This window comes from Hyperoodon ampullatus (assembly GCF_949752795.1).
Source record: "Hyperoodon ampullatus genome assembly, chromosome: 17".
In the NCBI taxonomy this organism is placed as follows: domain Eukaryota; kingdom Metazoa; phylum Chordata; class Mammalia; order Artiodactyla; family Ziphiidae; genus Hyperoodon; species Hyperoodon ampullatus.
The window spans coordinates 16,825,292-16,839,260 of record NC_136930.1 but is presented as its reverse complement, the minus strand read 5'-3'; the positions used below and the strand labels follow the sequence as shown (position 1 = coordinate 16,839,260).

The following is a 13,969-nucleotide window of genomic DNA, read 5'->3' as shown; positions in this document are numbered from 1 at the left end:
CCCTGCATCGGCAGGCGGACTCTCAACCACTGCGCCACCAGGGAAGGCCAGTGCATCCTTCTTTGGAAAATACAACCTGCCACAAGTACCTTGACACAGAGATGATAACTAGGAAAATACCTCTCATTGGCCTGGGGAGGCTGTAAAGAAGCTTGCCATCCACTTGAACTATGGTAGGAAAGAGTCAGCTGCTAGACATTAGAGCATCATACCCTGCACCAGCTCAAGTCTGAGGTCTGAATTCACATTACTATATGACTCAGGGACCACAGTCTAAGAAATTGGCATATTAACTGGCCTGACACCTCTGAAACCCAGGGCCAGGCAGAGACCAATGGGGAGCATACAGAGAGATGTATAGCACAGTTTCCACAACTCAGGGAACACTGGACTCCTGTAGATAGCAATCTCTCTAAAGATGAGCTCGCAGTCAAAGATTACAAATCATATAAGGAACTGGAACCACAAGGAAGGAGACTTGGTGAATGCAGCAAATGGGAAAACTAAAAATAATAGACATCTTGGAAAAAAATTTTATATTTTTCAAGGAGAGGAAGGAATGGAAACCGTAAGGCAAGAATGGGACAGTATGAGTAAGAACAGGAGAGGTCTAGGGCTGCATATTTACCCTGACAGGGAAAGAAGAAGCACTGAGTCAACCAGGACCTCCTGGACCCCAGGTATTCGTTGACTCTTGTCCTATAACAATAACAGTCATGATGATTATGATAATAATAGCAGCTGTCGTTTGTTTCTATGTATAAAAATACCTTACTGTGGTCTGAACTGAAGATTCTTCTTTGAGAATTAGAGCAGTGCACTGGGCATTTAGCTAGGTGCTTTTCTTAAATTCCCTTTAACTTCACAATAACTCTGTAAGGCAGAGATTATCATTCCCTAGCTAGGGAGACTGAGGCACAGAAAGGTTAACAGGAAAATAAGTGGGTTTTTTCCATCCAGGATTGGGTGACAGGCATGGGGAAGGAACAGAGGTCTTTAGGGTGTATAGGTGGGTGTGGATACATTGTAGAAGCTATTGCTTCTTTATTTCTTCATTTCTTTTTTATTATTATTTATTTATTTATATTTGGTTGCTTTGGGTCTTCGTTGCTGCACGCGGGCTTTCTCTAGTTGTGGCGAGCGGGGGCTACTCTTCCTTGTGGTGCGCGGGCTTCTCATTGCAGTGGCTTCTCTTGTTGCGGAGCACGGGTTCTAGGCGCGCGGACTTCAGTAGTTGTGGCTCGGGGGCTCTAGAGTGCAGGCTCAGTAGTTGTGGCGCATGGGCTTAGTTGCTCCGCAGCATGTGGGATCTTCCCAGACCAGGGATTGAACCCATGTCCCCTGCATGGGCAGGCAGATTCTTAACCACTGCGCCACCAGGGAAGTCCCTATTTCTTCATTTCTTAAATCACAGGCTAGTGTGTTCTTAACTTAGAGAATGCTTAAGTAACTCTTCCGGTGAGTTGAATATTTAAACACAAATGGGCTAATTAACTGCTTATGAATTTTGGGAAATGGGAAATACTTGTGTCCAGATAAGAACTTTGCATACAGTTTTAGCAGTTACTTTCCCTAGTATTTTGCATGCTTCTTATTTTTAATTTTGCTAGAGCTTAATCTTAATACTTTTTAAACTGCTTTCCCTTGTCCATCTCTCCTCCCTCCTAAAAAAAAAAGAGCAAGAATTTGATAAAATTAATAGTTATTTTTTTTGTTCCTTGTTTTATACACATTAGAGGTAAAGCATTTAACCCTCCCAAACCTCAGTTGTTTAATTCAAAAATTAGAAGATTAGGTCTCTTACTGGTCTGTAAATCAGTGATTTCTGTTGAACCAGTCCTTAATTTTCAAGTAAGAATTGCAATTCAGACAGCAGTAAGATATTCTTTTTATACAGATGTATAGACCTGACTGAAAACCTATGCTTACCCTACTAAATTTCCAGTGACTTTCACTTATCTCCTTCCTCATCTTTAGATTTTGGCTTGTGGATGTGGGAGTATGGACAATTCTAATTCCAGGAATTCTTCCATAAGAATGAATTTTTACTGCAGTGACCGAGGCTGTTTTTATTTTTTTATCTGTTTGTTTATTTACTTAGGCTGCACTCTGCGGCTTGTGCATCTTCCCCAGCCAGGAATTCAACCCGGGCCCTCAGGCAGTGAGAGCCCAGAGTCCTAACCACTGGACTGCCAGGGAATTCCCAACCGAGGCTGTTTTTAAAAATAGAGGTTTTAAATAGTTGTTTTTCATTTCACTGAACAATTTTATTTTCCATCACTAAGAAATTAAAGATCTTCTTGATACTATAGGTTCTTAATGAAAGTTCCTATATTAACCTCAGCAACTTTTCATTAACATGCTAGTGTTACTTCAGTGTGTTCAGTCTCTGTTAACAGGTACCTCTTACCTTCTTAGTACTTTCAAAACTAAAGATAGATCTAACCAGATTTCTGTTGAAGCCACCTTTTATTACATTTAAAACATTTTGGTTAAGGATTCTGCTTTTAAAAGCAATATGCTTAAGGGACTTCCCTGACAGTCCAGTGGTTAAGACTCTGAGCTTCCAAAGCACGGGGTTTGATCCCTGATTGGGGAACTAAGAAGAATAATCCGGTAAAAGCTAAAGCTTTTTGATGCCTGCTCCGTTCCAGGTGCTGTATTAAGTGGTTGTATCATGTGATCCTTAATGAGCTGGGTTGTTGATGTTGCATCATTGAAAGAGGCAGTAGTACATGCGGGCAGAGTCTAGAGGAACACTTAGTAGATCATTCTTTAAATCTACTTACATATATTAAATGCTCGGAAAGGTCTGATGGATGGATGAATTTATCATGTGACAGGGCCCCTGGAAGAGTCTGTGGCCCACATAATGGAGGGGGGCTTTGCCACTATTTGCCATCAATATAGATTCTACTGTATTGATTATTCAAATTTTTCCATTGGGCTTGGAAAAATTCTCTATTATAACAGAGACTATGGTTACAATGTGGGTTATTGTAGTAGTATTTGACCTATAGTTAACTGATCAGTTTTCATCTTGATTTTATATCTTAGGAGAGCAACGACTTATTGTCTGTTTTTAAAGAGTTGTGACATAACGACCCCAAATCTGTCATACTCTGATACCTTTTGCTCAAATTCTGCTGGACCATTACTAAATAGGTCCTGTATTATGTTATCAGACATGGAGGGAGGGAAAGACATGTTCACATGTTTAAATAGATATTTTGCCTTAGCCAGTGTGGCAGGACTGCTAAAGTTTTCTCACAGCGCCTGTTCCCTCGTCTTTCTAGTAAAAGGACCCCTGATTTTTCAGCTGAGTACATGATGCCGAGAATGGAAGATATTTTGTCACTTCCTTTTACAGCTCGCTGTGGCCACGTGACTACGTTCTGACCAATGGGATGTAAGCAGAATTGTGTGTATGACTTCCGAGAAGTGACTTTAAAGAGACGGAGAATGCCTCTCTCTCTTCCCTTCCTTCTCTCTGTAAGCTGGAGCTCAGTTTGGTATTTTTTTTAACCGTGGAGAGTGCCCAGCGTATCCAAAGGTAGAAGGTGGTGGATAATAAAATCCAGTGTCCCAGCCCCTGAGCTGTGACAGTTAGCAACTCGCGGCTGACCTTCTTTCATCTCTACTCTCACCACCACCGTCGCCCTCTCACACCCGTTGTATTGAAGCAAATCGCAAATTTTATCCATAAACATTTCAGTACGTCTCTCTAAAGATAAGAATTCTTTTAAAAACGCAAACCACTATTTTCAAAACAAAACCCGCTATTACACCTTAAAACATTAATTGTAATCCCTTAATGTTACCAAAGGTCCAGTCAGTGCTCAGATTTCCATGATGGTCTCAGAAAGTATCTTCTTTTTTTTTTTTTTAACAGTTTATCCAAATGAAGTCCATACATTGCACCTGTTTGCTATGTCTCGTCTCTGTTAATCTATGTATTATCACTCCCATCTCTCTATTTATTTATAACAATTTATTGATTGAAAGAACAAGATTATTTGTCACAAGTCGAAACTCCACAATCTGTTATTACTGATTGCATCCCAGCGATGCCATTTAATATGTTCCTTTGTGCTCTATATTTTTTTCTAAATTGATAGTTAGATCTAAAATCTTGGTCAGCGTCATGTTTGTTTGTTTTGGCAAGAACTGCCTTTGATAAACATTGCTGTATCTGTCCGGGAATACACACACACACACACACACACATACGTGTGTGTATATATATATATATATATATATATATAGAGAGAGAGAGGGATTTCAAGGAACTGGCTTATGGGATTATGGGGGCAGACTGGCTGGAAACTCTCAGGCAGGAGTTAATACTGCAGTTTTGAGGTAGAATTTCCTTCCACAGCGAAAACTCAGTTTTGTTTTAAAGCCTTTCAACTGGTTAGACAAAGTCTACCTAGATTTTTGAGGGTAATCTCCTTTACTTAAAATCAACTGGCTGTAGGTGTTCCCCACATCTACAAAATACCTTCACAGCAACACCTAGATTAGTGTTTAATTCAGTAGCTGGGTTCTAGAGCCTAACCAAGTTGGCACATAAAATTAACCATCACAATTGCCAAGATCCGTTAATTAATTAAGGTTTGCAAGACTATAACATGTATAGTATAAAATGTAATACTATCATTTCTTCATTTAGTAGCTGGGATACTCTGTGAAGAGAAACTTCCCTATCATCATACATGTGGATAAATGCTTGATTCTTCTCTCATATGACCCGGGTTTCAAATCAAGTTGATTCTTTAGTACCCTCCGAAGATGATGAGTGAGGTGTTGTATTTTTAAAGTATCATTATAAATATTTAATATATTTGTATACCTTCCAAGTATATTTCATATAACATATACATATTTAATATATTTCAATTCATTACAGTTAATATCTTATTAATATTTATACTCTTAGCTTTGGTTAGTTGGATTCTCTTCAAGTTGGTGACTACCGTGATTGTAGTCATCTTAGATTCCTAGATTTCTGGAGTGAAAAGATGCACTAGGTTCATCTTGTACATTTCCTGTCACAGACCTGGAATTAAGTATTTCTTCAAGGGGCCCTAGCTGCTTTTAGTTTTTGATTTTTTTTTTTAAGTCAGGAATGGGCCCACAATCTAGTAGTTATGTTCAGTGGACAGAGCTAAGAAACACTTTTTTTTTCTCTTTTAAGATAAAAGTCTTATACTGATACTTCCAATACATATTTAGGGCTTTGGGGGTTTTTAACTTATCTATTGTTGTTAGATCTGTATCTTTTTGTTCCACACGATAATACTTGTTCCCATCAGCACTGATATGAATGTTCATTTATTCAAACAGCCATCTTGAACTCTGAAGGTAGGTACTGTATGTTCAGGGTGGTGGAGCCATAAGATAAAAGGAGCCTGGGTCCCGGATACCTTGGCACCATCCCTGTGGGGGGAGAGAGGAGGGTCTGTCTAGGCTTTTATTTAAGGGAAAATCTTCTTGTTTAGGCCACTTGTTTTGGATTTCCTGTCATTTGAAGCTAAATAATACAGGAGCTCTAGAGGGGTGGGATAGGGAGGGTGGGAGGGAGACGCAAGAGGGAGGGGATATGGGGATATACGTATATGTAGAGCTGACTCACTTTGTTATAAAGCAGAAACTAACACACCATTGTAAAGCAATCATACTCCAATAAAGATGGTAAAAAATAAAATAAAATAAAATTGTGGTGATGGTTGTACACATCTGTGAATATACACAAAACCATTGGATTGTACACTTTAAGAGGGTGAATTGTATGGTATGTGATTTATATCGCAATGAAACTGTTAAGAAAAATAATAATAATACAGGAGCTACCATGGATTTCCAATTTTTAAAGGATTCATGTATAGTAAATGCATTTAACACTAAAATATTACTGAACTTAGCCTTCTCATTGATAAAGGCCTCTAAGAATCTTTCCTTCACATTGCTATGAATATCAATCGTCATTATTGTACTGTAGAATTGTGAAGGTCCCAATTATAGCTATATTATCCTTTCTTTTTTTTTTCTTTAGAAATTGGTTTGGTAGGAGTGAATACATTCTTATGTCTGCTTGTTTCTTGTTGTTTTTTTTTTCTTTTGGCTGTGCCCCGTGGCTTGCAGGATCTTAGTTCCCCAACCAGGGATTGAACTCGGGCCCTGGCGGTGAAAGCGCTGCATCCTAACCACTGGACCGCCAGGGAATTCCCTATGTGTGCTTGTTTAAGTAGCGTTTTTTTTCTTTATTGTCTCCAACACATATTTTATATTGGCTGTGATGTGTTATGTGTTAAATTGTGCCCCTCTGTCCCCGCCCCCCAAATTCATATGTTGAAGCCCTAACCCCAGCCTTGGAATGTAACCTTATTTGGAGATAGGGTCTTTACAGAGGTAATCACATTAATATGAGGTCATTAGAGTGGGCCCTAATACAGTATGACCAGTGTCCTTATAAATAGGGGAAATTTGGACACAGAAATATGTACAGAGGGAAGACAGTGTGAAGACACAGGGGGAAGGGAGTCATCTGCAAACAAAGGAGAGAGGCCTGGAACAGATCCTTCACTCACAGCCCTTAGAAGGAACCAACCCTGTCGATGCCTTGATTTTGAACTTCTAGCCTCCGGAAACATAAGACAATAAGTTTCTGGTTTTTTAAGCCACCCTGTGGTACTTTGTTATTGTAGCCCTAACAAAGTAATATATATTTATTGTTTTCTTCGTTCTCTTTCCTTATTCTGTCCGCTATTGTTTAATGATGACATTTTACTTTTTATCTTGGATTTTAAAAAGCAGATGTTCTTGATCCTTACTCTTCCATCTCCCCCAGGAAAATGCTTAATCAATTATTTTCAACTTCTGTGTTTTCAGTGTCTCTTTTTTAATTATCTTCATCCTCAAAATACTATACCCGTGCTCAAGAGTCTCTCGTGTTTAAATATAGCTCTTTAGACATTGTCTTTCTCTAATGAAATTGTTCACTGCTTCCTTTTTCTTAAAACTCTCTTTGCCTTTGATTTTTATTGGCATCCCATCTTGGTTCTTCTGTCTCTTTAACCATTCCTTTTCCGTCTTCTTTGTGGTCAACCTATTCTTTGCCTGTCCCTCAAATGTTGGTGCCCTTGGACTTGCTCTTAGTCTTAACTTTTCACTTATACCCTCCACTAGCCCTGGACAGCCTTATCTGTTCTCAGAACTTTAACTATGCTGATGACTACTAAATCTGTATCTCTTGGCTAAACCCACTCCCACCTCTGGACCACATGTACCTTGAGCTCATTTTATCCACAGCCGAATTTCTCTTCTCATTCAAGCTGGTTCCTCATCCCTAACTCTTAACATCGTGAATGGTGCCAGTCATATACAGTTCCCAGGTCCTCTAGACGCTACCACATTAAACTCTATCCAGCTTGTGCCTCAGTCTGCTTTTTCCTTGGTTTGGGCCCTCACTACCATTCACCTAAACAATTGTAATAGTTTCCTAATTGGCCTTCTCATTCCCATCTGTCTTCTAATATTGCCAAAGTTAAAGCAATATTTTAAAATCTTAGGTCTAGTCCTTCAACAGCTCCCACTGTTTATAGCTGTGGCCTCTAAAATAGGGTGCATGAACCTCAAGGTATGATCCATTGAAAAAGAAAGTAGAATTCCTGTAACATATATATTTTAAATTTCAGAAATTTCACCTAGCATAACACCTAGTAAGTACTCAGTAGATGCTTGTTGAATGAATTAGAGCCAGGGCTGGCAAACTTTAGTAAAATATGTACAGTATGTATTTTAGACTTTGTGGGCCATAGAGTCTCAGTTGCAACTACTCAACTCTGCTCTTGTAGGCCAAAGGAAGCTATAGAAAATATGTACAAATGGACATTTGTTTCTGTGTTCCAATGCAAACTTACTTACTAAAACAGGTAGCAGGCTGGATTTGACCTGGGGACAGTTTGCTGACCCCTGAATTAGAGTATGGGAGAGGGGAAACTGTCTAGTGACAAGATTGCAAAGGTAGGTCGGGAACAGATCCTAGGGGATTCTGTTTGCAAAACTAAAGAGCTGGCAAGATAGAGTTTGGAGTTTTATTCAAATACCAGTGTCAGAGGCAGACAATAAATAATGACATATAAATACATTATTATAAACTATGATAAGTGCTGTGAAGAGAATGACAGGATGCTATCAACATGTAGCCGAAAAGCCCAGAAGGCTGCTTGCCCACTCTATAGTGATACTAACTGAGGCAAGAGCTGGCTGAAAGGTTTTAGCTCTTCTGTTTCCCCTTCTGTTCTCCAGGCGAATAGAGATACGTGAAGAGGTAAGAATCGTCTTTTTAAAAAGCAGCCTTCTGGGCTTTTCACCTACATGTTTATAGCATATTGCCCATATAAGTGTGGGCTCATTTCTGGCCTCTCTGTTCTGGTCCATTGAGCTATATGTCTGTTTTTGTGCCAGTACCATACTGCTTTGATTACTGTAGCTTTGTAGTATAATCTGAAGTCAGAAAGCATGATACCTCCAGCTTTGTTCTTCTTTCTCAAGATTGTTTTGGCTATTTTGGACCTTCTGTGCTTCCATATACATTTTAGAATTATTGGTGGGCCAGGCTGGGGCCCACAGGATCCTGGGACTGGTGCCTACCCACTGGTGGGTGAGTCTGGGTCCTAGGCCTAGTTCTGGCCCACTGGTGGGCAGAACTGGGTCCTGGGGCCTCTGGCTGTGGGGCCTTGCGTGTCCCAGGGTTGGTGTGTTGGCCCGCTGGTGGGTTGGACCAGGGCCCTGGGGTCCTGGGGCTGTTGCCTGCCCACTGGTGGGGGAGGCTGGTCCCAGGGCTAATGCTGGTATGCTGGTGTGTGTAGCTGGGTCCTGGGGCAGCTGTGGGTTCAGGGGTTCTTAAGGCAGCCAGCCTGCTGATGGGTGAGGTTGTCTCCCTGCCTGTCCAGTTGCTTGGCCTGAGGCGTCCCGGTAGTGATGTCAAAAGGCTGATGGGCAGGGCTGGTTCCCAGTGCTAATGAACTAGAGGAAGGACTCCAAAAGGGCACTTGCCAGCACCACTGTCCTTGTGGTAGAATGAGCATCCCTGAATGGCTCCCATCAGTTGTGTCCCCAGGGTGAGCTCCAGGGGACTCCTGCCTCTCTAGAAGGTTCTCCAAGATAAGCAGGTGTGTCTGACCCAGGCTCCTTTCAAACTACTGCTTCTGCCCTGGGTCCTGGATGTGTGAGACTTTGTGTAGATTTTTAAGAGTGGAGTCTCTATTTTTCACAGCCCTCTGGTTCTCCTGAACTTAAGCCCTACTGGCCTTCAAAGCCAAACATTCTGGGAGCTCATCTTCCTGGTGTAGGACCTCCACACTGGGGAGCCCAATGTGGGGCTCAGATTCCTCACTCCCTGGGGAGAACCTCTGCAAACTGTAGTTATCCTCCTGTTTGTGGGTTGCCCACCTGGGGTTATGGGGTCTCAACTGTACCACATCTCTGCCCCTCCTACCCGCCTTGTGGTTCCTTCTTTATATCTTTAGTTGTAGATCTTTTTCTGTTAATCTGGTCTTTCTCATCAATAGTTGCTCTGTAAATAGTTGTGATTTTGGTGTGTCAGTGGGAGGGGCTGAGCTCAGGATCTTCTTACTCCACCATCTTGGCCACACCTTCTTTAATCCCCGTGTTTTCTTTTAGGAGTTTTACACTTTCAGGTCTTAGGTTTATGTCTTTAATTCATTTTGAGTTGATTTTTGTGTATGGTGTAAGATAAGGGTTCAACTTCATTCTTTTGCATGTGAATATCCAGTTTTTCCAACACCATTTGTTAAAGAGACTATCCTTCCCCTATTGTGTATTCTTGGCACTCTCGTCAAAAATCTGTTTACTGTATATGTATGGATTTATTTCTGGAGTCTGTTCTGTTCCATTGACCTATATGTCTGTCTTTATGCCAGTATTATATTGTTTTAATTACTTTAGCTTTGTGACATATTTTGAAATCAAACAGTTTGATGCCTCCAACTTTCATCTTTTTCAAGATTATTTTGGTTATCTGGGGTCCTTTGGGATCCATATTAATTTTTATTTATTTATTTATTTAAATTGAGGTATAGTTGATGTACAATACTGCATTAGTTTCAGGTGTACAGCAGAGTGACTCAGTTATACCTGTAAATATATATATCTGTATTCTTTTTTTTCAATTCATTTCCGTTATAGGTTATTACAAGATATTGAACATGGTTCCCTGTGCTGTACAGTGAATCCTTGTTGTTTATCTAGTTTATATATGGTGGTGGGCATCTGTTACTTCCATACTCCCAATTTATCCCTCCCCCTTCCCCTTTGGTAACCATATGTTTGTGTTTTATGTCTGTGAGTCTGTTTCTGTTTTGTAAATAAGTTCATCTGTACTTTTTTTCAGATTCCACATATGTGATATGGTATAATATTTGTCTTTGTCTGACTTACTTCACTCAGTATGACAATCTCTAGGTCCATACATGTTGCTGCAAATGGCATAATTTCATTCTTTTTTATGGCTGAGTAATATTCTCTTGTATATATATTTACCACATTTTCTTTATCCATTCGTCTGTTGATGGACATTTAGGTTGCTTCCATGTCTCGGCTATTGTATATAGTGCTGCTATGAACATTGAAGTGCCTGTATCTTTTCTAATTCGAGTTTTCTCTGGATATATGCCCAGGAGTGGGATTGCTGGATCACATAGTACCTCTATTTTTAGTTTTTTAAGGAGCCTCCATACTGTTTTCCATAGTGACCACACCAATTTACATTCCCACCAACAGTGTAGTAGGGTTCCCTTTTCTCCATACCCTCTCCAGCATTTATTATTTGTAAACTTTTTTTACAATGGCCATTCTGACTGGTGTGAGGTGATACCTCATTGTAGTTTTGATTTGCATTTCTCTAATAATTAGGGATGTTGAGCATCTTTTCATGTGCCTGTTGGCCATCTGTATGTCTTCTTTGGAGAAATATCTATTTAGGTCTTCTGCCCAGTTTTTAATCAGATTGCTTGTTTTTTTGATGTTGAGCTGTATGAGCTGTTTGTGTATTTTGGAAATTAAGCCTTGTCGGTTGCATCATTTGCAAATATTTTCACCCAATCTGTAGGTTGTCTTTTTGTTTTGTTTATGGTTTCCCTTGCTGTGCAAAAGTTTATAAGTTTAATTAGGTCCCATTTGTTTACTTTTGCTTTTATTTCTATTGCCTTGGGAGACTGATCTAAGAAAACACTCCTACAATTTATGTCAAAGAATGTTTTGCCAATGTTCTCTTCTAGGAGTTTTATGGTGTCATGTCTTATATTTAAGTCTTTAAGCCATTTTGAGTTTATTTTTGTGTGTGGTGTGAGGGAATGTTCTAAATTGATTGATTTATATTCCATATGAATTTTTAAATTGTTTTTGCTAAAATTTTTAATTCTTTTACATTGGCATTTTGATAAGGATTGCATTGAATCTCTGTAGATCATTTTGGGTAATGTAGATATTTTGCCAATATTAAGTTTTCCAATCCATGAGCATGGGATGTCTTTCCGTTTGTAAGCATCTTCTTTAATTTCTTTTATCAATGTTTTATAGTTTTTCAGCATACAAATCTTTTACTCCCTTAGTTAAGCTTATTCCTAAGTAGTTCACTCTTTTTGATGCTATTATAAATTGGATTGTTTTCCTAATATCCTTTTCAGATAGTTTGTTGTTAGTATAGAAATGCAAGTGACACTTGTTTGTTAATTTTGTATCCCTCAGCTTTCCTGAATTCCTTTATTAGTTCTAACATTTTTTTGTGGAGTCTAGAGTTTTCAATATATATAAGATTATGCCATTTGAAAACAGGGACGGTTTTACTTTTTTCTTTCCAATCTAGATGCCTTTTCTTTCTAATCGCTCTGGCTAGGACTGCCAATACTATGTTGAATGGAAGTTGTGAGAGTGGGCATCTTTGCCTTGCTCCTAATCTTAGAGGAATGCTTTCAATTTTTACCTTTGATTATGTTAGCTATGGGCTTTTCATATATAGCCTTTTTTATGTTGAGGTAATTTCTCTCAGTTCCTAGTTTGTTGAAAGTTTTTATTACGAAAGTATGTTGAATTTTATCAAAATCTTTTTCTGCATCTATTGAGATGAGCATGTGATTTTTTAATCTTTCATCTGTAATGTGGTATATCATATTAACTAATTTTTGTATGTTGAACCATCCTTGCATCCCAGGGATAAATCTCACTTGGTCATGGTTCATAATGGTAATATTTTTGAGAGAATCCTAAGCATTACATTGTCATGTACATGATAATTTGCTGTTGAACTTTAGATTTTTTTATATTGCCAAATATCTGTAACCTCAAATTTGAAAGAATTCATTAAAATACAAAATATTTAAAAGAAAAAAGTCTTACAACTTATTTTAGCTATGTTCTTAAAGGCCTCTTGCTTTAAAATCCCAAGAATATGTATTTACATGTTATAAGTAAACTTTTCATTTAAATCTATATTAGTATTTAATTTGTATGATGGAAAACAATTTGTTTTTCTGTATTTTGTTCCCTGAATCTGGTGCAGCATCTTACTTTTATCAGCACTGTTGAAAAAAGAAGAAAAAATGCCAATGCTGCCTCCCGAAATCAAATTTGAACCTTCTAATGTCACCAGAAATTCCCTTGACAGTTGTTTTCTTTTTGAGAGAAGTTGGAGGAAAGCAGTTTTAGAAACACAAAAGATGAGGAAAGGTAACTTCATTTTATTCTTATTTTACTTACAAAAATATAGAAGTAGTACCTTGAATTTACATGTACTTTTTTAATCAGTCAAGAGACATTAAATAATTTTTGTAACATTAAGGTAAGAAAGATAATACTGTAGGCTTATGGAAAAGAAAAATGGAAGCAGATTAGGAATAATTTACTTAAGGTAATTCTATAACTCATGATAAAAAACAAATTATGAAGAACTACTCTTGATATCAGTGTAGTGCTACCTCTGTTGGATCATACTTCTTTTTGTAAGTCATGTTTGTTTTTAAATACCTCAAGTTGGTATTTATATTTTAAGAAACCCAAATCTTTAACAGCACCTTTTTGTATTAATAATTCTAACCCAAACTTTATTTTTTGAGTGAGCTATGTGGAAAGTATCTTATATCTTATAGTTGCTCAATAAATACTAATTTCAGAACTTTTGACTTGTATACGAGTGTAATAACTTTCCCCCTTAATTTCAGATTATAATCGTATTTCTTGTTTATACTGAATTTTGCCTTTGGCTTTATTAATGGAGGTAGAATTCTTGAAAACAGCAAAATTCAAACTCCCCAGCCATTTCATCACTCCTGGTTTTGAGTGTGTTACTGTATTTTTTCGACGTTTTTACTAGATTCCTATTAAAGATACGCCAGTTTATCTGTTCTCCTACCTCCAAATCTAATTACTGAAAAGAAACTCTACATGATTTTGATCAAAGAAACTATTTTTTCCAAAAAAGAATAATCAAAGGTTGAAAAATAGCATTTTGAGCATTTAATATTACTCTAGTCCCATTAAATACTATTTCTATTGCTATGCTAGATTTACTTAGTAGAGAAAGCTTAGAAAACAATTCTCTATGTTTAAAAATCATCCAAACCTTTAATCTCTTAATCTTCTTTTTCCATTTACTGTCTTCATTTTGAAGTTTTTTTTTTAAAAAAAAGAATAATTTGAACAATGTCTTATACCAGTGATACCTGAGGTCAGTAGAAGAAGCCCTCCTGATGCTTCAGATGTTGCTGTTTATAGATTTGATGTGGGATTTTGCAGAGTGAAAGTTAAACTCAATGCCTGGAATGGAATTCTTTTCTCTCTCACTGCTAGCTCCGATAATCATGTATTTGTACCTCTTGATATCTACACAAAAGCAGGAAGGTGGAAGGATTTAAAGTAGCAGATATTACAAGATTCTTGAAAGTGCTTT

General features: G+C 38.1%; 1 protein-coding gene across 1 annotated transcript in view; it reads left to right on the top strand.

Annotated features, from left to right (window-relative positions):
- Window positions 1-13,969, top strand: part of LOC307065675 (uncharacterized protein C8orf89) — a 74,711-nt gene that overhangs the window by 5,039 nt on the left and 55,703 nt on the right. Inside the window, 1 exon segment of the mRNA XM_079722574.1 lies at window positions 12,584-12,750. Coding sequence (XP_079578700.1) covers window positions 12,624-12,750 — 127 coding nt within the window. The 5' untranslated portion in view covers window positions 12,584-12,623.